General features: G+C 37.5%; 2 protein-coding genes and 1 non-coding gene across 3 annotated transcripts; 1 reads left to right on the top strand and 2 right to left on the bottom strand.

Moving 5' to 3' along the window:
* The first annotated feature begins 1270 nt into the window (after nt 1-1270).
* Nucleotides 1271-1377, top strand: LOC130464516 (small nucleolar RNA R71). Its single transcript, XR_008924920.1, has one exon. It is a non-coding gene; the product is annotated as a small nucleolar RNA R71 (small nucleolar RNA).
* Nucleotides 1378-10139: 8762 nt separating this feature from the next.
* On the bottom strand, nt 10140-16969 carry LOC130463400 (uncharacterized). Its single transcript, XM_056832521.1, has 8 exons — nt 16493-16969; nt 16074-16340; nt 15543-15755; nt 15368-15460; nt 13191-13292; nt 12635-13063; nt 12466-12540; nt 10140-10457 (listed from the first exon to the last, which is right to left on the bottom strand). The coding sequence occupies exons 1-7, from the start codon at nt 16967-16969 to the stop codon at nt 12493-12495; spliced, it is 1629 nt and encodes a 542-aa protein (XP_056688499.1). The 3' UTR covers nt 10140-10457; nt 12466-12492.
* A 2884-nt stretch (nt 16970-19853) lies between these two features.
* Nucleotides 19854-23388, bottom strand: LOC130463399 (uncharacterized). Its single transcript, XM_056832520.1, has 4 exons — nt 21014-23388; nt 20627-20926; nt 20442-20547; nt 19854-20363 (listed from the first exon to the last, which is right to left on the bottom strand). Exons 1-4 carry the CDS (start codon nt 23386-23388, stop codon nt 19854-19856), a joined length of 3291 nt encoding a protein of 1096 aa, XP_056688498.1.
* Between the last annotated feature and the right edge of the window lie 279 nt (nt 23389-23667).

The following is a 23667-nucleotide window of genomic DNA, read 5'->3' as shown; positions in this document are numbered from 1 at the left end:
AAAAAGGTTTCCAATATTACACGGGATAGAGAAACTCCCGGGGTCCTTCAACTTGGGTGGAGACTTATTTTGTAGTAAGGCACTGCACTCCTCAGTAAATGCAACAGTCTCCACCTCACTAAATGCTCTCTTCCTAGTCAAGATGTCTTTCATGTATTTAGCATATGCAGGTACTTGAGTAATTAATTCAGTGAAAGGGACTGTTACCTGCAGATTCTTTACCACTTCTAAGAACTTACCAAACTGCTTGTCTAGCTTGTTCTTTAGCTGACGATGAGGGAAGGGAAGTTTGATAGGTGGAACTTGTATCTCAACTTTCTTCTCAACCCTTGTGTCAGCTTCCTTATCCTTGACCACCTTCTCACTTTCTCCTGGCACAGCACCACTAACAGATAATTCAACCCCTTCCTCTATAGTCATAGGTGGCCCATCATATTCATATCCACTCCGCAGAGTGACAGCATTTACAGACTCTCTGGTCACAGGCTGTGAAGGGAGTTGACCTTTGGGTCTCTCTGCAAGAGCGGTAGCCATTTGTGCCAACTATTTATCCATGATCTTGTTATGAGCAGTAAGGGCATCGATTTTGGCATCCTTTTCGCTTAGAGATCTCTGCAATTCCAACATCATATTCCTCATCTCTACAAGCATGGGATCAGGTTGTGTGGGTTGAGGTTGTGGTGGTAAGCCAGGTGATCCACTAGGTTGCGAGTTGTAGTTACTCCGCGGTTGGTAGGGTTGTTGTGATGGTGGAGGGTGTTGAATCTGGTGGGGGTTCTGAACATTAGTACTCCTATATGATAATAGGGGGTTATTTTTATACCCCTCATTATATGAGTTGGAATACGGATTGTTCTGCTTGTAGGACTGGAATGCATTGCATTGTTCGATGGAGCTCCGGCATACCTGTGCATAATGGCCTTGCATCCCACAACTATTACAGACGTTAGCAGATTGGGCACTCATTGCAGCGACACTAGCATGTTGGGTGGATTGGGAAGATGCGATCTGTATATTGTCGAGCTTGTGATGTAGGGCAGTTAGCTGAGCAGTAAGCTGTTCAATAGAATTAATCTCATGCTTAACACCTCGGTCGGCAAAGCCTCTAGGATTCCCATATTGGGCACTATGGATGGCCATCTCCTCAATCACCTCCAAAGCTCTAGGCACCTCCAGTTGCATAAATCTCCCACTGGCAGCTGAATCCAAAAGACACCTAGACTCATTACCCAGACCATTGTAAAACTGCTGAACCAGGAACTAGTCATCCAAACCATGGTGTGGGCACTCTCTTTGCAAGTCCTTGAATCTCTCCCAAACTTCGAACAAACTCTCATCTACTTGTTGAGAGATACCTAATATCTGACCCCTCAGACGAGCTGTCTTCTCAGGTGGGAAATATTTAACATAGAATGCAAGGGCCAAGGAATTCCAATCGGTGATTTTCATAGCTGCGCGGTTGAGACTGTTAATCCATAGCTTGGCCTTCCCACTCAATGAAAATGGAAAGAGTATCTCCATAGTCTGCTCCGGTGTTAAATTCTTCTGCTTAATGGTGGCACAATACTGAATGAAAGACTGAATGTGGAGATTGGGATCTTCACCCTTTTCCCCACCGAATTGGTGTCTCTCGATCATGTTTATCAGCTGGGGTTCAATCTTGAAATTCTCGACCGCAATGGAAGGCATGATTGCCTTGGGAAGCATAGACAGACTTGGTTTAGAATAGTCTGTAAGCCTTGGCACAAGTGGGGGTGGTGGTGCTTGGTCACCCATCTCTGAATCTGTATGGAATAGATTGCTAATCAGATAGTCGGATTCAGAGTCAGAATAGTCTCTCAACTGTTCAACGAATCTACGCCGTCTACGAAAGGTCCGTTCAGGTTCAGGATCGAACGAAGTCAGATCGCTGGTATGGACAGTCTTGGGCATAAACAAGCAAGAACTAGAAAACAGTCGTGAGATCCGGTCTCAAGGAACGGGAGTCCCTTGAGAAGTGACAAACAATAATCTAGAAAAACAATTAATAACAGAAAATAAAACCGTTTCCCCGGCAACGGCGCCAAAATTTGACAGGCTAAATCGCACAACTATCAAAGATAAACCTAACGTTCACCAACTAAAAATATAGCAAGGGAAGCAGGGATCGTATCCACAGGGAAACAATGTTCTTTCTACTATTAATTAACTAATCTAGACTACTGGTAACAAAGAATTGGATTGGTTTGTATATTAAGCTAAGGCAAATAATCAAACTGGAATATAACAATATTAAGGGAATCTAGGGCAGCGGTTCACCACAAATGCAGACCGGGATTGGACAACGGACAATAACAATTAATTAACAATCATAACTAGGAAAACATGCATCTCTCGAATCTTATGAATTCCTTAGGATAGAATAACTAGCGGGCTCTCGCTACGTACTAGAAATAATTCCTATCTAATAGCCACAGACCAAAAACATCAGATTTATACCTCTCGGCGCATAATCTAAGGTTAATCAAACTCAAATCAAAATAGTCCGGCCGAACAGAATTGACGAGCAATAGTAATAAGCTATAGAAATTATAATTAATCGACCAAATAATCAAGTCCACATATAATCCCAATCATGCATTCATGGATCCCCTAAACCCTAGAAATTAAACTACTCACTCATGATAACTAATAACAAAGCGATTAACATAATGGAAAACATGATCAAAGCAATAGAATAAATTAAAGTAAGAAGCAGTACCTAATTCTCGAACAATGGAAATTGAAAGCTTGTGTTTTTGTATAAATCGAACTAAGTGTTTGAATTAATGTAGAGAGGAAATAAAACTTAGAAAAATAAACTAAGGGTTTAGTGCTGGAAAATAAGATGTCCCTAAAAAATAAAACAAGTTTGATTAAATAGTTTTGCCAAAATAAGGCCTAAAAACGGAAGTAAAAACGCGAAAAACTGCTGTAGGTTGGCGTCGCCCGATCGGGCGAATCACTCGATAGTCGGCCCGATCGGTCCAAAATCCGCCCGATCGGGCGGATTGCGAAATCTCCACAAAGCCTCCAGATTGACCGCCCGATCCGGATCGGGCGAGCTACGCCCGATCGGGCGCGCGTTGATGAACTTGGCTTGCTTATAATTCCGCCCGATGGTTGCATTTCGCCCTCAGCTTCCAGGGCGATTTAAAATCTTCAATGTATCTCGCCCGTATCACCAAGTCTAACTCCCGGGGCTCAACCATAAGCATCTAAGGCTCCCGAAAGTCGACGATGGAAGTCCCGAACTTCTCGGACTCATATAGTGGCCTTGATCAACAATGAAACGGGTCTAAAACGATCAATTTCTCATAATCAAAACTGAAACTCAAGGCACACTCAATAACACACATTAGTACTAGAAACGGCTCCTAAGAGCACGTTTGATACATAAAAGTACTAAGGGACGGGGGTAAAAACTCTATATAAAACGCATATATCAGATTGTTGCGTTGCGATTAGATCGTTTTGAAATTTTAATTTGAAATTTTCAGTTTACGTAATTTTAATTAATTTTAAAATTAATAATTTAAATTATTTTCTTGGATTTTAATTTTGAATATTGTAATTATAATAAATTTTATTTATTCTAATTATTTTACTAAAATTAAAATCATGAATTAATTTAAATACGACTGAAATTAAATTAAACTTTTTGGATTCCATTATAAATTTATATGAGCTTTAAATTTTAATTAAATTTGTATGTTTCCGGTTAGACTAGAAATACATTTTTATGTTTAAAATTAGTAAAGCATATGAATTTATTGGTTTAAGTGGGAGCCCTTTTTAGTCATAAACTCTTGATTAGGTCTACAAATCCTTAAGGTTAAAACAACTTGATTAGAATTAATAAGGACTGAATAATTTGTAGATTATTGGTGCCCTTGATTAATTGCTGCAAATGTTTAAGTGATGCATAATGTGTTTTACTAACCAGCTATGTGGGCCATTCATGATAATGAATGGGTGAATGGTATATATTGTATATGTGCTGTTTTGCAGGTTATGAAGTGACTAGTATGGCCCAAATAGGATAGAAAATATGGTCTGCGTACCATTAATTTGAATGTAATTGGTCTAAAGTACCAAAGTTGTTTTTCAATTCAAATATGGTCTGCGTACCATCAAATAGTTGTAATTAGTTTTTAATTATAGCTTATCCTATTTGAAGAAAATGGTGCCTCCCACGGAGATTTTCAAGACGGACTTTGAAGTTAAAGCTTCAAGATGAAGTCGGGCCATACTAGATCACATTTATCTTATGCATGTTTTAAGTTATTTATTGCTTTTAAATATGTCTTAAAATGCATGAGATCAAAAGCTTGATTATGTTTCATGATTAAGGATTTTAGTTCACTTAAAATCTAACCAAAATAGTAAGAGCCTTAAGTTCCAAACATAAAAATTGAGTTAAAAGGTGCCATGCCAAAATATACACTTGCTTGGATATCCTTTACATCAATCTATTAATAGTTTTCGCTCAGCGAGGTGTTACTTATTGGTCCTAAAGGGGCAAGGTACACAAATAATTGTGAGTACATGTTAGTTTTGGTGAAACTCAACGATATAAGTAAGGAGTCCTTTTATGTCGTGGCAAAATCGATAGGTTTACCTAATAAGTTCTTAGACGTACCTATCAACCAAGAATAGTTTCTAGACTATTAGCAAAAGGCTTTTGCTTACCTAAGATGTTTTAGGATTAAGTCGACAAACTGTGCTTAGTTCTTCAATGATTTTAGGATCTTGGAATCATTTTATTCACACCTGCCGGAACACATAACTTGAATAAAATGCTTAATGAACATTGAATTATGCATGTATGCTAGAATTTAAGTTTATTAAGAGAAACTGTGAATGGTTATTTATTTGTTTATTCTTTTCAATTGTAGTTTTAAATATGACAAACAACAATTCATTCAACATTCGATCAATTCTCGAAAAGGAGAAGTTGAACGGGAAAAACTTCCTTGACTGGCAAAGGAACTTGCAAATAGTTCTTATGCAGGAAGAAAAGGAGTATGTCCTAGAAGAGGCGATGCCCGAAGCCGCAGGCGACGGGGTCACTCAGGCAGCCCTCAATCGTTGGATTGATGCCAAGAAGGATGTGAAATGTCTAATGCTCGCCACCATGAGTGCAGATCTGCAGAAAACGTTCATCAACTCAGATGCTTTCACAATCATCAGTGAGTTGAAGAACATGTTCCAAGATCTGGCTCGAGTCGAAAGATTCGAGACTCATAGGCAAATTCTTGAGACCAAGCTTAAGAAAGGCGAGCCCGTAAGTCCACATGTTCTCAAAATGATTGGACTCATTGAGAATATGAGTCGGCTGGATCAACAATTTTCTCAGGAAATGGCTATAGACACCATCCTCCATTCTCTTCATAGCGGGTATGATCAGTTCAAACTGAACTACAGTATGAATAGTCTAGACAAAACGCTCACTGAGCTTCACGGTATGCTGAAGACCGCTGAAAAGACGCTCAAAAGTGATAAGCAGGATGTGCTTATGGTGCGTGGGGGCAAGTTCAAGAAATCTGGAAAGAAGAGGAATGCTAAGAAAGGTGGCAACAAGGCCAGCCCAACTAAGCAAACTGGCGCCAAATCTGTAAAGAGGAAGGTCAGTCAACCCACTTCTGAATCCGAATGCTTCTACTGCAAGAAGAAGGGGCATTGGAAGAGAGATTGCTTGAAGCTAAAGGAAGATCAGAAGAACGGAACAGTCGTTCCATCTTCAGGTATTTTCGTTATAGACTGTATACTTGCTAATTCAACTTCTTGGGTATTACATACAGGTTGTGGCTCACACTTATGTTCCAATCCACAGGGACTAAGAAGAAGTAGAAAGTTAAGCAAGGGTGAAGTCGACCTACGAGTGGGAAATGGAGCACGGATTGCTGCATTAGCTGTAGTAACTTATTATTTGTCGTTGCCCTTCGGGCTAGTTTTGGAACTGGAAGAGTGTTTCCATGTTCCAAGTCTTACTAAAAACATCATTTCAGTTTCTTGCTTAGATGCTAAGGGATTTTCCTTTTTAATAAAAGACAATAGTTGTTCGTTTTATTTTAAAGAGATGTTTTATGGATCTGCTAGATTAGTCAATGAACTTTATTTATTAGATCACGACAAACAAGTATATAACATAAATACCAAAAAGGCCAAAAGGATGATTCAGATCTCACCTATCTGTGGCATTGTCGATTAGGCCATATAAACTTGAAACGCTTAGAAAGACTTCAAAAGGAAGGAATTCTAGAACCATTTGACTTAGAGGATTATGGTAAATGCGAATCATGTTTACTTGGCAAAATGACAAAGCAACCTTTCTCTAAAGTTGGAGAAAGAGCAAATGAACTATTGGGTTTAATCCATACAGATGTATGTGGACCAATGAGTACAAATGCTAGAGGTGGTTTCAGCTACTTTATCACTTTCACCGATGACTTCAGTAGATATGGTTATGTCTACCTAATGAAGCATAAGTCTGAATCCTTTGACAAATTCAAGGAATTTCAGAGTGAATTAGAGAATCAATTAGGCAAGAAGATTAAGGCACTGCGGTCTGATAGAGGCGGTGAATATCTGAGCTATGAATTTGATGACCATCTGAAAGAATGTGGAATTCTATCAGAATTGACTCCTCCTGGAACACCACAATGGAACGGTGTGTCGGAACGGAGGAACAGAACCTTGCTAGACATGGTCAGGTCAATGATGGGTCAGGCCAAACTTCCATTAGAATTTTGGGGACATGCACTAAATACAGCTGCACTCACTATAAATAGAGCTCCGTCTAAAGCTGTCGAAAAGACTCCATATGAATTATGGTTTGGAAAGCCTCCAAATATGTCTTTTCTTAAGATTTGGGGATGTGAAGTATACGTCAAACGATTAATTTCAGACAAACTTCATCCAAAATCTGACAAATGTATCCTTGTGGGCTATCCAAAGGAAACAAAGGGGTATTACTTCTACAATACATCTGAGAACAAGGTGTTTGTTGCTCGAGATGGTGTCTTTTTGGAGAAAGATCACATTTCCAAAATGACAAGTGGGAGAAAAGTAGACCTCGAAGAAATTCGAGTCGAACAACAAACTCTAGAGAATGCTCAAGATGACATTCAGGATGAAACTCAGAGATCTTTAGAAGAATCTGGTGAGAATCATGGTCAATCTAGAAATGTTACCCCGCATAGATCGCAAAGATATAGATCTCAACCGGAAAGGTACTTAGGTATTTTGACGAACGAGAGCTATGACGTTCTATTACTTGAAAGTGATGAACCTGCGACTTACAAACAAGGTATGACGAGCCCTAGCTCCAAGCAATGGCAAGAAGCCATGCAATCTGAATTAGACTCCATGTCTGAAAACCAAGTATGGGATTTGGTCGATTTGCCAGATGGCTACCAAGCCATTGGAAGCAAATGGGTTTTCAAACTGAAAAAGGACAAGGATGGTAAACTTGAAGTTTTCAAAGCTAGATTGGTTGCAAAAGGTTACAGGCAAGTCCACGGTGTGGATTACGATGAAACCTTTTCACCAGTTGCAATGCTAAAGTCTATTCGGATAATGTTAGCAATCGCTGCATATTACGATTACGAAATATGGCAGATGGATGTCAAAACTGCTTTCTTAAACGGCGTTTTAACAGAAACTGTGTTTATGACACAGCCTGAAGGTTTTGAGGATCCAAAGAATGCTAAAAAGGTATGCAAGCTAAAGAAGTCAATCTACGGATTGAAGCAGGCATCCAGGAGCTGGAATATACGTTTTGATGAAGCAGTCAGTGACTTTGGTTTCATCAAGAACGCAGACGAATCTTGTGTATACAAGAAGGTCAGTGGGAGCAAAATTGCTTTCCTAGTATTATATGTCGACGACATATTACTTATCGGAAATGACATTCCTATGTTGAACTCTGTCAAGATTTGGCTTGGGAAATGTTTTTCGATGAAAGATCTAGGAGAAGCACAGTACATAATGGGCATCAAGATTTACAGAGATAGATCTAAAAGGATGATTGGACTTAGTCAAAGCACTTATATCAATAAGGTGCTTGATAGGTTCAAGATGGCAGAATCCAAGCGAGGCTACCTACCCATGTCTCATGGAATAACTCTAAGCAAGACTCAGTGCCCAAAAACACTTGATGAGCGTAGACGAATGAATGGGATTCCATATGCATCATTGATTGGTTCAATAATGTATGCTATGATATGTACACGCCCGGATGTTGCGTACGCACTTAGTGCTACGAGCAGATACCATTCAGACCCAGGAGAGGCGCATTGGACTGCTGCCAAGAATATTCTGAAGTACCTGAAAAGGCACAAAGATGACTTCCTGGTCTATGGTGGAGATGATGAATTAATTGTTAAAGGCTATACAGACGCAAGTTTCCAAACCGACAAAGATGATTTCAGATCACAGTCTGGGTTTGTCTTCTGCCTCAACGGAGGTGCAGTAAGCTGGAAAAGTGCTAAGCAAAGCACCATTGCGGATTCTACAACTGAAGCGGAGTACATTGCTGCACATGAAGCAGCAAAGGAAGCTATATGGCTAAGGAAGTTCATAGGTGAACTTGGTGTAGGCCCCTCCATTAAAGGACCAATAGCCCTGTATTGTGATAATAACGGAGCTATTGCACAGGCAAAAGAGCCTAGACACCACCAGAGAGTCAAGCATGTACTTCGTAGATTTCACCTTCTACGAGAGTTCGTTGAAAGAAAAGAAGTCGAGATAAACAAGATTGGAACTGATGACAACATATTAGATCCATTAACTAAACCTCTGCCGCAGGCGAAGCACAACTCGCACACTGCAGCTATGGGAATCAAGCATATTGGAGAATGGCTTTGATATCCCTGTTTAATGTTTTAAAGTTTTAGAGTTTAAATCTTTGTAAAACATTATTGGTTAATCATTCACAACAAATGAAAAGAATTCATTTTTCCATTTAATTTGTGGTTTATTAAATGATGAGTCCCTTCAATTTGACGATATATTCAAGATAGACTGTCAGGACCAGTCCCGTGACTAAGAAATGTCTATCAAGTGAACTTGAATGTCAAAGGTTGAAAATGGTCCCTAGTCGGAGTTTTCTATAAAATTGGACGCATAGAAAACGTTAGACGATTAGAATGCAAGATGACTAGTAGTTCTGTTTCTTGAACTATGTGGACATGGCATTGTCATAATCATTTGCATAGATACTTACTTTGGGAAGACTAGTATCGGACAAGACCTATGAAACTTTACTGTAAGAGATGAAAATCTGTCATAAGTAAATTTCATTAAAATTATTAGACACTAAATCCTCAATACCTGAGTGATTTGAGATTACTTGTTTGAGAACAGGTTGCTTTGACGTTGACCAACCGTCGCACCGTAAAAGGAGGCTATAAAGGCAACGCTCAGGTAATCACCTATCAAACGAAGTCTAATCTCAAGATCGCAAGATTGAGATTGTCCTCCCATAAATCGGGATGAGATGCTTAAAAGTTGTACAAGCACTACAAAAAAACGCGGCACATTGTGACGCTTTTTGGGACAAATTGTGACGCTCTACAGTGTCGCTATTTCACATAGCGACGCTTTGGGAGAGGGTCGCTATTTTCATTGCCGCTATTTACCGACGCTTTAGAGCGTCACAATTTGCAAAATATCGACATATTTCTCCGTCGCTATTTGGGATATAGTGACTCTATAGAGAGTCGCAATATTTAGACTGTATAAAGCGTCACTATTTGCACGTTTATAGACACATTTTTCCGCCACTATAAACCACATAGAGACGCTTTAGACACCCGAAATATATAGACTCTTATTAGAGTCACTATATGTTCACTTTCGTGCGAGGTCCCCCCATTCCCTCCAAAATAATTTAGACCCTTTGGAGCGTCACAATTTGCATCATATTATTTTTCATATATACATAATAATTTAGACGCTTTGGAGCGTCACAATTTGCATCATATTTTTTTCATATATATATATATATATATATATATATATATATATTAATCTAAAATCATGAATTATCTATAAAAATATATATCGACCATAGATAATTAATCATAATCAAATACATTAACTTACTACGTACGTACACTATATATCTTAAAGCAACATATTAACTTGCTATGATTCATATATACTTAAGTAGTTAATTTAGGAAAAGTGATAAAAATCATCTATACATTAAATTAATTCGCAGAGTCTAGTCAAACTGAAATAAAAGCGATATTTTAAAACAAAAATAACTTTCTAACTAGCATTATCATTTTTTCTACAAGATAGTCCAAAACTAAATAAAAACAACTTCCTGACTACGAACAAGTAAACATATCGTTATGCTAGCTTAGCTTCAAGATAACTTGTTCATCTCTTGATCTACATTTACTATTACCACTTGAATCATCAATAATCTGCAAAGAAAATTTAATGTCAAATATAGTATGATGAACATTCCATAAAATCAAGGGAAAATTAACAGTAATCCTAACCAGCTTGATCCTAACTACTAGTCGTCTTCTCAAAATAATATCAACTATTAATCAAGGGAAAAATGCATGACTATTAGAAATATAGACATGAACAATGAATATATATATATATATATATATATATATTATTGGTAAATTAGTTAACTTAATTACCAAAGGTAGAAACCCAAACAACAACCAACAGAAAACAACAAGGGAAACAAAAGCTAAGGGATCACAGCCCGCACCCAAGCAAAAACAAAAAACACTAAAACATTCTACAACGACACCAGCCAAACTCGCAAAATTTGAGTTATAAAAGGTCATTTTTTACAAATTTGCAATGCTTGTATAATAACACTTTAAACATTAACATTTGATTTTTGCCTTGTTTTTTCCCTGTATGAATTAAAGGTTAGTTCCTACTTCCTAATCAATGGCGAAGAGACAAAAGTTAAAAGTGCTAAGTGTACTTGACGTAGCAAAGACACAATGGTACCACTTGAAAGTTTTCATGATTCTTGGTATGGGCTTCTTTACTAATGTCTATGAGCTTTTCTCCATATCTGTGGTGACCAAAATCTTAGGCCGTCTCTATTACACTGAGCCAAATCCAACTAGCCCAGGGTTTATACCCATGAATGTGGCCTTGTGTGGTACCTTTGCTGGGCAACTCATCTTTGGGTGGTTAGGTGACAAGTTAGGAAGGAAAAAGGTATATAGTCTTACCTTAGTCATAATGGCTTTCTTATCCTTAGCCTCTGATGTTCATTAACTTGCTGCTTAAACTGTGACTTTCTTTAATTAGCAGTTTTCTCATGTTATCAAAGCTGTAGATTCTTAATCTTTCGAGTTTAGTTCCTCTTGTCAGTTATAGATTTAGATTAAGACCCCAAGAACTTTCTTTTTTCCTTTGATATAATATTCAGGCGTGATGAGAAGCAAAGCAAGTGATGCTTACAAGTACAATAGCTAAAGAATTTGTACTTGGTATTCATTTATTGGTAATTGGTATTCATTTCTTATGATTTTCTTTTTACTGGTGATTTTAGATGGATGAGGAAATGCTAGAGGAGGAAGTTGGGGAAACAGAAGAAGAGACAAGTACCAAGAATATGTGGGAAAGTGTGGAAACTCTCACTAAATATTATAAGGAGGCTGTTTAACTGGGGATTATCAGACCATTACAGAATAGAGATCGCTGTTTACCGACTAGAAACAGAAAAGAACGAGTTGGTTGAGAAATTATCAACTTTGACAGAAGAGATAACTTCTGGAAAGGATAGATTTATCCGCCTGCAAGCTGACTTTGATAACTTTAGAAGGAGATCAGGTAAAGAGAGACTATCAGTTCGAAGCGATGCACAGGGAGAAGTAATTGAGAGTCTTCTTCCAATGGTGGACAACTTTGAGAGGGCGAAGCAACAGTTACAACCAGAAACGGATAAGGAAAAACAGATTGATACGATTTTTCTAAGATAGTACTATGAGTGAACAGACCAAAAACGAAACAGACTATAGAAGTCAATCAAACAGAAAACAAGCTTATACTATGAGCAATTTCTATGGCAACTAAAACTTTTTATAGTAGTTGATTTCAGACTTATCTCTCACTCATGGTCAGAGTTCGAATGAGGTTTTATCAGGAGAGTAAGTCGGAGTCGCTGCTGTCTTGGATTGACATTTAACACTGTGTTTTCTTTACGCGTTACAGAAGGAGCATCATAAATTAACTAACAGAAACCATAGTTTGTTAACAACCCAGACCTAACACCAAACTCGTGTTTCAGCTAATATCAACATAATACCTTATTATGATAATACTAAATCTAAACATCTACCTTCTAATCTCACCATCATCCATAAATAATCGACAACTATAAAGCTTGTTTCAGCTATAAGTTTATCTATAAAGCATGAAATGCAGTTAATTAATTCCATATGAAATTACCTTGCATTTGGCAATAGTGTCAAAGTCTCATTTCTCGGCCTGGTTGTCACCATTGCCACCAGAATCATCAGTAATCTACAAAAAGCATTTTAATATGTAAATTAGATATGCCACATTTCAGGTAATGATACATGATGCTCAATCAGAATAATTTCCAGAAATAACTAACCATATTTATTGCTGATTCCGCACCATCTAAAAGGTTCGATGAAACATTCCCTTTGCGTACTTCCTTCAAAACTTGTCCCAAAAAAGAAGCAATCATTTTAAATGATTGTGTTGTTTCTTCAAACTTGGTGTTTAGAACTTGATTTTGTTGCGCAAGGTCCTCATTTTGCTTCTTGACAACTGATATTTCACCTTTCATGTTCTCCATTTCCATAGCATTGTTGTTAACATAGCTTGACCCTTCTTTCCTCAGCAAACCTTCCACTCCAAAGATGTCGCTTTGCTTCACTCCAAATCCATAATTCAGAGGACGTTTAGGTACTTCACCTTTATACATGAGCTCATTAAAGACTGCATTCTCAATTTCAATTACGGGCTTTGAAGAAGAGGAACTCGCAAGATTTTCTTGGACCTTTTTGTTGGCATCCTCCTGTTATATAATATGAAAAGATCACTCAAAATCTATTAACCAAGAATACTATGTACAAGCAAAGAAAAAAATAAATAGACTTCAAGAGACAAGATTGATTTATAGAATTAGCTCAATGCAATGATACCACAAATTGATGAGGAAGTGTGCCCTCTTTAAAGCTTCCATCTTCTTTGGCGTAAACTGATTTGAAAAATGCCAATTCGCTAAACACTCCTTTCTTCTCTTTCTGCAATTTCAGGAAAAAAATAAATTGAAAACTGAAATTTTGAAGTTCTTAAACCGACTATCACTATATTTGTTTAACACTTTGAGTTGTTATCCCCGTAGTAGGGTTGCTGGGTGCATTGCCACTTTGCAAGGGGTGACAGAGTCGGCAACAGAGGCAGTGACATCAGCAAGCTCTCTGCTAATTGTGTCAGGCTAAGGGGAATACTTTATTGGTTTCGAGTCAGATGTTTGGGAAAGAACCGGATTAGTTGGTTGTTAACTTTTTATGTCAGCTAGAATTTAGCTAAATTAGTGAGTTTTAGTGCTGAATGGCTTGATCAATTATCAAAAGTTCTAGAACAATGTATGTCATCATGAAGGGGATTAGAATTTCCTGGAACATATATGGTTTGCTGAATGAATACTTAATTGGTTTCGAGTGAGATGTTTAGGAAAGAACCATATTAGTTAGTTGGTTGTTAACTTTTGATGTCAGCTAGAATTTAGCTAAATTAGTGAGTTTTAGTGCTGAATGGCTTGACCAATTATCAAAAACTCATTTTAAAGGATCAAAGACATTATTTCGGGAATAAATTATATGGTGGACTGGTGGTGGTGAGGTGAAGCTTTGTTATTTTGGTTGAAATGTTAATAGAGAAAGGAATGTTGTTGGTTGTTTGTTGATTGGATAGGTTTGAATTTGTGTAATTGATTTACTCTTGAATTAGTCATGTTTAGGCTGTTGTGCTTGATTAATCTCAAATTAGAAATAATATTGGTGTTGATTTGCAACATTTGCAGCTCACAAGGCCGCACTTCACATCATCTCTAATTTTATTTACATTATGCTATGCTCTTATTAATGCTGGTTTTGATGTCTCAGCCTTACTTCAATAGCTGGGAATATCATCAACTGAAACAAGTGAGAAAGTTGGGACATTTTCACTTGCATATGCAGCTCACAAAGCCGCATCTCCGATAAAGTTTCTGCCTACAGTTGCCCTAAGTCCATTGTTGCTTCCTGGATTTCAAGAAAGTAGATAAAGATAACTAATCCCAGAATATATGACTACTCTGTATATGACTTTTCTTCCATTTGTGTAATACCAGAATATGTTATTGGATACGTAGCAGATTCAACTCTTTGTCATTTCATTGTGAATTTGCATTTTAGTGTGTTCAGAGCAAATGCAAGAACCATTAATTGCTGGCCTATCTCAAACATAGATCTCCATAACAATTTATCTGTTAACAGCTACTTACTTGATCTGTTCTCACTAAGACCAACAATGTAATTTACAGGCTACACCTACAGACTAACAGCTAAACATGTTTCGTTCACAATTAATTGATTATCATTGCAGGGTTTTTGTTGTAAAAATGCAGATCGAATAATGATTAGTTATGCTTAATTATGCATAATTTTTATTCTTTGTTATTGACTTTTAGTTAGAACTTTGTGAACAATTTTTTATCGCCTGAAGTTTATGGGGATAATGTAATAGAATGAAATACTGCCTTTGTTGTTTAAATTGAATAGTTTTTGCAGCTTCATGCACTGCAGATGGACTTCATTGCCTCTGCTTTCTGATTTTTTCTACTTTAAACTTGGAGTAGCCACGCACACCCGCTCCCATCCCCAGACCACCCTCCAGAATCATACTTCTTAGTTCCTGTTAAAAGTTGACTCTATTTGACAGTAATAGTGTCAGGTAACCCCGTTTCCTGATCCTAAAAGCTCTAAGTTCATGAGAATCTAGGACAACTATCTCCAAAACTTTTGAAGAGTCACATAATGTATACTTCTGCAACATGGTTTATAACAGAAACGGAAAGTAGGAAGATTTTCCCAGCTGCTGCTTTCAATTCCATTTGCCCGCATAGCCAACTTTTCTACATTTCTCTACTTTAACATTAGAAAACTAAAGAATGTCCTTATGTGTGAGATTAGATATGCATATACGAGTAAATATTACTCTTATTTGTTTATGAATTTTAGACTTTTATATCACTCTTATTTGTTTATGAATTTTAGACTTAGCACCTATAGCAATTGAAATGCTACAAACCAAATAGCTAGGTTGAAAAGCATACCATATCAACTCTTCGATTAGCAAAGCTTGTAGCACCACTGTTGTGCTTATTGCCTTGTAAAGCTCGAGCATTTTTTCCCATTTCAGATTTTTCCTAGTTTCATGAAACCAATGTTAGCATATATAGGTGAAACAAATAAAACTTACTAAATTTAGGATATTTTGGGGTCACAAACCATGGCCTCTGGTAAAAGCCAATAATCTACCAATTCCGTCCAACTCCTAGTGGACACTCCATCAGGCACGTTGGCATAGTTCTCTTCTCGAGATTTATTCACTGGATCGAAAAAATCCCTCTTCAATTTGTATCGATGATTGTTCCATGGTTTGTCAATACGCATCACTAGTGCCTTGTTAACTAGAGGTCCATCAGGTAACACAAAATGTTTCTTCAAAAAAAAAAGGAAAAATTAAGTTACAATGTTAACAAAATAATTTGCCTAGCTAGTTCTGATCAGATCAGATCAGACTGATCTGTCTGATCTGATCAGCACTGATCTGATCAGAACTAGCTAGGTGAACTTAGTGATTCTGCAGAAACTTAACCCGGGGTCGGAACCCCCATGACCAAATAAAAACCTAAAAAACGGGCAACTGATTGATGAACACAGATGGAAACAGAATAAATTTAAAGCTAATTACACAGTTAACCAAGCTAAAATAAAACTACAATTAACACAAGTGTTAAGAACAATAAATCCACATACCCGAATCATTGTAACAACATTAGTTTTTAACTGATTGTTCACAGCACGCCAACTTGGGACTCCCACTGGACAAAGTGAATCATTTTTTGCAATATCTCCAAGGAAGCTCACAAGGATCTTCCCACCTTTTCGAATAGGTTGGTTGAATTCATTGAGCTTAACAATGTATCTGAACCCCTTTGCATCATGCCAAACGTCTCGAGGCAGAACTGGTCCCTTTACCAGATGTCGTATTCCATCAGCATCTGTCACAGGAGCTAAATCAGACTAAAAAATCACCAAGATCGATAATTTACAGTTTGCATATTTGATGTAGAGACATGTTTACCTATAGCTATAGCCTCCACCTTCTCATCAAACTCCCTCGATTCTGGCTAATTTGGAATAATGATTCGATGTCGAAGTGTTGCTTTCTTCACAGCAGTATCACTTCCTTCTCCTTGATCAAATTCATTTTCACTCTCAGAAGCCGATTCTTCAAATTCGTCCCAGTTGTAGTTTGGCATAACTTCACTCTCAACCTGATTGGATGGAGGAGATCGCAGAGGTTGAAATGCATTCTCACTCACATGCATGTATGTTGGAGGCAACTGACCTTCTTGCTTCCCGGTTCTCTTTTTCATTGCCATGGTGTCTGGTGGTGTAGGAGATTGTGACATCACATGTTTTGTTGCTCCCAAAGGTGCAACAAATGCTCTTTTCTCTAAATGTGGTTTGACACTTGTAAAAGAAGATACCGGCTGTTGTGTAGCTTTTTGAGGCTGTTGTGTAGCTTTGTGAAGCTGATGGGTAGCTTTTTGAGGCTGATTGGTAGCTGTTTGAGGCTGTTGGGAAGCTTTGAAAGGCTGCAAAGAAGGCTGCAAGGTAGCTTTGAATGGCTGCAACACAGGCTGCATAGTAGGCTGGTGTGGATTCGGTGTTGACGCTTTTTGTGTTGCAATTTCAGTCAGATTGGGAAACGTAGGTCCTTTATACCATCTACTTTGTGTTGTTCCTGTAAGAGTGGGCGGAATTGGTTGTTATAATGGGTTAGAGGATGGTTTTGTCTGGGTAAAGGATGGTTTTGATAATGCCTTCAGTTGTGGCTTTGAAACCATGGAAGTAGGCCGAGGCAAGGATGATTGTGGTGCAACCATGGTTTTTTTAGCAGCTACTGGTTGCTTAATGGGTTGTGATACCGTCCCAAATGTCTGTGACACTCCAAGTGTTGGAGGACTGAACGGTCCCCAGTTTTGGGTGGATGGATCAGAAGATTTTGGGGACTTGGATGCAGCAATGCTCGACCCTTCGTCAATAGCTACCAATGTTCTTTTAGTCCTGTAACTCATATTTTAGTTCCTGTTCAGAAAGTAAGAAACACAATCAGCCATGAATAAAAAGGTCATTAAACCAACTCAATTGCTACAAGAATGAATCACTAAATAGGATAATAGGTATTCACTCAAAGTGACAATCATACACGTTAAATCAGTTTAACATTTTCACATAAACAAGAATTACAATGAGCAGAAAACTCAGTAAATATAGAAGCAAAGTGCAAATCTGATTGAGAAAAAGAAATTCATCCTGGCTCTAATTAGTCCTTAGCTCACTGAGTGATCTAGAGTCTAGAATATACAAGTCATAGACTCAAAAGTCTGAAACCTTCAAGGAACTTGAAAACTTTATATTGGAAGGCCTTTTGCTCCGTTCATCCCTTTATTAAGTTTCATTATAACCTGTCACATTACAAGCATAAGCACGAAACAAGATAGAGAAGGCAAACCAGAAAGGAAACAACTAACGGAAATGCACTGAAGATATTATCAGAAAGTGAAGATATTAGCACTATGGAAACAACCAACCTCCAGGTGGCTACCAAATCTCCTTGGAGGTCGAATTAGCACTATGGCCCCTACGAATGTGGATGCGAATGAGTGTGTAGCAGCTTGGTGGAATGAGGAGGGTGATGGATGGCATTTGGAGGGATTGATCTCACATCTTTGGGTGCACGAACAGGAAGCTATCAAGATAATGAGGGTAGCAAGAATTTTGTTTATCTCCCTTGAACTCAAATTATCCCTTTATTGGTTTTAACATGTATTTTGTTTCTGCAGAGATACTTGAAATTTGAAGAATCTGCAGGTGACCCTGCGCGTGTTCAGATTCTATATGAACGTGCTATCACTGAGTTTCCTATATCTAGTGATTTGTGGACTGACTATGCACGCTATATAGAAAAGAAGCTCAAGGTACTTTCTCAATTTCTGATTTTAACTGTTTTGGTTGAGAAATCTGCTAGCTAGCTTATTGCCAGTTGCCAAAAAACAATTTTTTCAGTTCTGATGGATCAAAGAGATGATCTCATAGCTGGCACACTTCCTTTTTTTTGGGTGTAGTTTAGACTGAAGTTATAAGCAATATTTTAGTTGGCCTACACTCATTTACTACACTTTTGCTCTACAGTTATGAGGGAAAGGGCAAGATGAACCTGCTACACCCTCCTTTTCTGAGATTCAGACTACAGTGAAAACTCTCAATTTTTATATTATCATGGCACCAGGAAAAAGCTAAAGAACAATCTAAAACAAGTCATCAAACAAATCAGGAAGCTGTGAACCAGCAAAACAACATCAAGCAACAGTTGCATGTCTGACATGTATTAACAAAATGATTTGGCTACCTTATTAGTTATTCCCCATTCTGTTTTGAAAAGAAAGGAGGGGAACCATACCTAGAATAAAGATCTTTGCTGCTTGATTCAGAGAGCCTAAATCAGTAATATCCTGAGCCTGTAGTTTTAAGAAAATGATTATCAAGAGAGTTATACATTCCATAGGAGAGAAAACAGGCGATAAAAGGATCAATATTACAATACAAATGAGCTTAGAGAAGCTTGAAAAAAGCTAGCTATAATTATATAAAGTCGGTGGTCACATATGATTCTCAAAGTCAAAAGACATAGAAAGAGGATCCAATGGGTGATCCAGCAGCTTAGTATAGTAGTAAATGGCAGCTTTGAAGAGGTGGATGCACATTGTTAATTGTTAACATGAATGCAGAACACAAACATCTAAGGGAGAATCAAGCCTAAATTGCAGAACTCGAAACAGACAGAAACATAAATGAAGAAGTAAAGAGGTAACGTGTTGATACTTGTGTAATATTGGAAACTACTGGAGTGATGTTTACTGTTATAAACAATGAAATCTAGTGAATTGTTTTTAGCAATATTTTACATTGGAGTCATTTCATGATTAACTCACAGCATTTCACTAATCTTACAGATTCAAAACCGGTTTGTCTGTGTGGTTCTCCTTAGATAGCCAGGCATGATATTTTGGCAACTCTGACAGATACGCTTTGTCAAAGGGGGGTAAAACTTTCAGAACCAAGACAGTTGCATACAAACAAGAATCAATCTTTTCCCAATAAACCTTATTGTTTAGTTATAATGGACCAACCCACCCCTGACACACATTTTCTTGTGTATCACAGGCGCAACAAAAAAGGGAAGAAAAGCAACAACAACACTGCAACAACAATGAACCAAATCAAATACAAAAGGGGGAAATCACAAAAAATAAAGATAAATTGCCCCCTTTTCACGGAATAACGGTATAAAAATATCTGTATCACCATCAAAGAAACTAGTAGTAGGGTACTTGGACATTAGTAGACAATAAAATAAGTGAGTATAGATTAAGTATATAACTCATTATTCAACCAGATTAAACAATATGACTCACAACGTCATGAACAAATACAAATCCAAAGCAAAACAATAAAAAATAAGCATGATCAATTGGTCCCACCCTCTTCCTCTACTGGTAAAGAATCCCCTAAATCAAACACATCTCTAGGCTTGTTCTTAAAAACATGCAACCATCCCTTTTGTATCTCATCTTCTATGTAAAAAACTTGTTTTGCTTGAGATGAGAATACAAATGGATTATCTTGCAACAATCGTCCAGAATGCATCAATTTAGAGAAATTGACACATACTCCGCCATTTGGATATGCTTTTACACCCCTATGAATGTCTACCCAATCACAACGAAACAATACAACTTTGTAATCTCCGTAATAATCTAATTCATAGATATCTTTCACTTTTCCATAGTAGGCATCTCCATCTGCTTCGACCATAATTCCAGAATTTTGTGTCAAAAGACGAGAATCGCGATCCGTGGAAAGGAATTTGTATCCATTGATTATGTATCCTTTTAATTTTCTACCATAAGAATGCAAACCACCAGCCAAAGCTTTTCTTAGTTTCCCATCTTCGGTGGTTGCATCTATGTAATGTACCTACGATGATACATCATTAAATCAAATACATTTTTTTTTAAAAGAAGTATGTATTCACATTAAAAGAACTTAAGTAACCTTATTTTGCAGCCACCCTCCAAACTCATTGATGATCCAGTTACTTTCATCACTCTCCGTGACATGATTTTGTAAGTTCATTTGACGTTTCTCGGTTAAAAATTCACTTCATGGAAGAAGAACAAAATTAAAAATCATCTATTATAACAATTGATAATTCAAAAGAAAACCAACATAATACTTACTCCAGATCCCCTTTTATCTCATCAGAATGAAGCAAAATGTAGCGATGAGCTTGTTTTAAGCTTTTGTCATCAAGGCGAATGCTGACCTCCTTCCCAATAACTCGACCACCAGAATTAAACAAGTAATCATTGGGATTTGGAATGTCATCATCCATCCTTTTAGGTATGTTGAAAATGGTCTTAACACCTTGAAGATATCTCGAACAAAACCTAATTGTCTCCTCTAAAAGGAAGCCTTCTGCAATAGATCCTTCAGGTTGGGCTTTATTGGTTACATGTGATTTCAAATGGGACAAGTACCTTTCAAATAAAACATTTGTACTTAATATATGATAAATGTGAAATATTAAATAAAAAGAATATAATTTAGACGTGTAAGATATTAACCTTTCAATGGGATACATCCATCTGTATTGCACTGGTCCACCAAGTTTAACCTCCTCCACTAAGTGAATCAACAAATGGACCATGATTGTGAAAAATGAAGGCAGAAACTCCTTTTCCAACTCACAAAGAGTTAAAATAATTTCATTTTGAAGACCATCTAAATCATCTGGATCAATAGTTGTAGAGCACAACTTCTTGAAAAAGGAAGACAATCTAGCCAACAAGTCAATTACTTTTGTAGCTTTAGAGGCCCTTAAGGCAACGGGAAGGATATCCTGCATTAGAACATGGTTGTCATGACTTTTGAGGTTAATCAACTTCCTTTGCTTCATATTCACACAACTAGAAAGGTTGGATCCATATCCATCAGGAACTTTAATTTTCTGCAAAACATTTAGGAACCTCTCCTTCTCCTCCGTAGACATAGAATAGGAAGCCGGAGGCATGCATTCACCTCCGTTAGGATTAGTACTCAGCCAAAGGTGAGACTTTATTCTCCATGCTTCAAGGGCTTCTCGATCATTCCTACTATCTCTACTCTTATCCATGCTAAGAAGAGTTCCCAAAATATTCTCAGACACGTTTTTCTCAATGTGCATCACATCTAAATTATGCCTTAGAAGATTATGCTCCCAATACACCAAATCAAAGAATATGCTTCTCTTGGTACCAAAGTCACTTTCATCTTGGACATCATCGTCATCATCGTGTCCTCTTTGCCTCTTTTTCGGTGGTGCCTTCGACTTTCCGTAAACATGCTTCACCTTTTCTTGCTGCCTCAATATATCAGTGCCGCTAGGACGAGATGGGGCTTTACCCCACTCATTAGTTCCAAACTTCTCACAAAACTTGTCACCTTGACATCGATATGGGTGATCTGCAGGTAACCATTTTCTATAGCTACAATAGCAAATCTTGCTCCCAAATCTATCAGAAGGCGTGGAATCTAAGCATATAGGACATGCATTGTAACCTTTTGTGCTCAAACCAGAGAGCATTGCATAGCCGGGAAAGTCATTAATAGTCCAAAGCAAAGCCGCACGCAAATTAAATTTCTCTCCGGCAAAAGCATCAAAAGCTTCAACCCCTGTCCACAGCAATTTCAATTCATGCACTAATGGCTGCAGATACACGTCAATATCATTTCCGGGACCTGATTTTCCAGGAATAAGCGTGGACAGAATGAAAGAAGACGGTTTCATACATAACCATGGTGGAAGATTATAAGGAATCAACATCACTGGCCACGTACTATAAGTGGTGTTCATTAAACGGTAAGGATTAAAACCATCACTCGCAAGACCTAATCGAACACTACGAGGGTCTAATGCAAAATCACTGTGACGCTCATCAAATGCCTTCCATGCTAAGCCATCTGAAGGATGCCTTAAAATCTTCTTATCATCTTCACCCAATCGCTCTGTATCATGCCATCTCATATCTTCTGCTGTTGATGATGACATGTAGATTCTTTTTAGTCTCGGTATAAGAGGGAAATATCGCATTACCTTAGCTGGCACACCTTTCTTACAAGTATCCGTACCTTGATCACTTACAACGTTGCCCCTATCCTTAGTTTTCTTCCACCTCGATGTACCACAAACATGACACTTGTCTTTCTTTAAAAATTCACCCCAATACAACATGCAATTATTCGGACAAGCATCAATCTTTTCATACCCAAGGCCCAAGTCTTTTATCATTTTCTTACTGTAATAATAAGAAGAGGGAAAATCAAGTATTTGAGGAAATGCATCTAGAATTAGCTTCAACAACATATTGAAAGATTCTATGGACCAGTGATTCATACACTTCAAGTGAAACAAGTGTAACAGAAAAGATAACTTTGAAAAATTGATACACCCCTCGTACAATTTCTCCTCAGAAGCTTCAAGCAAATTCTTATATGTCACATCTTCTTCTATTGTAGAATAATCATATTCTACATCTGTGTCATAGGCCAAGGGCTCCTCAATCCATTCATCATCCTCTCGTGCTTCTAAATTTGGGCAATTGGGAGGCATATTAACACTAAATGCTGATCTTAATAGCCCTCCCATATTATCTCGACCTACAAACCCACTTTGGTTATCAAGGGATCCTTCACTAGTAATCCCTCCATCACTCTCAAACATACGCTGAAACGTATCCCCTTTACCATGAAAAATCCAATCCTTATATGGCTTATAAAATCCCTTAAACAAAATATGCCTCTCCACTTCATTTACGGAGAACCATTTCTCTACCTTACAGTTCTTACATGGACATCTAATTTTTCCTTCGACTAGATCTTGCTTGGCAAACTCAATAAATTCCATACAACCGTCGATATATTCATGATGACCAGTGGGTAGATCGATCCAACTTTTATCCATATCTATACGAAATTAGTTGAGTAATTAGTAATATACGTCGGTCGCAGAATAGGAAATTTTTATATGTACTTATTAAAATATTATAATCATTCTTAGAACCTTGATATATCACACGAGATTAATTTAAGTCACATAACACCTCCGTACACAACTCTTCTTAATTCATACCATAACTTATGGTTTTTTGTTTAATCATTCTTCCTTAGTGACTAATATTTGTGATCTATCTTCATCTTCTAAAAGTTATTACCCTATATCACTTCCATATTATATTTTCTT

This window comes from Spinacia oleracea, chromosome 6, assembly GCF_020520425.1.
Source record: "Spinacia oleracea cultivar Varoflay chromosome 6, BTI_SOV_V1, whole genome shotgun sequence".
NCBI lineage: Eukaryota > Viridiplantae > Streptophyta > Magnoliopsida > Caryophyllales > Amaranthaceae > Spinacia > Spinacia oleracea.
Note: the sequence above shows the minus strand (reverse complement) of the source record. Positions and strands in the feature narration are given on the sequence as shown.

Bases quoted from the DNA above. Each gene is read 5' to 3' on its own strand.
- LOC130463400 (XM_056832521.1), bottom strand. From the start codon at position 16,969: ATGCAGCCTGTGTTGCAGCCATTCAAAGCTACCTTGCAGCCTTCTTTG. The intron at 15,461-15,542 runs GTTTGTGACCCC...TCATGAAACTAG, and splicing joins GGCTTTTACCAGAGGCCATG to GAAAAATCTGAAATGGGAAA. The intron at 13,064-13,190 runs GTATCATTGCAT...ATTATATAACAG, and splicing joins CACTTCCTCATCAATTTGTG to GAGGATGCCAACAAAAAGGT.
- LOC130463399 (XM_056832520.1), bottom strand. From the start codon at position 23,388: ATGGATAAAAGTTGGATCGATCTACCCACTGGTCATCATGAATATATC. The intron at 20,548-20,626 runs GTAAGTATTATG...TCTTCCATGAAG, and splicing joins GAGATAAAAGGGGATCTGGA to TGAATTTTTAACCGAGAAAC. The intron at 20,364-20,441 runs GTTACTTAAGTT...GTATCATCGTAG, and splicing joins GAGGGTGGCTGCAAAATAAG to GTACATTACATAGATGCAAC.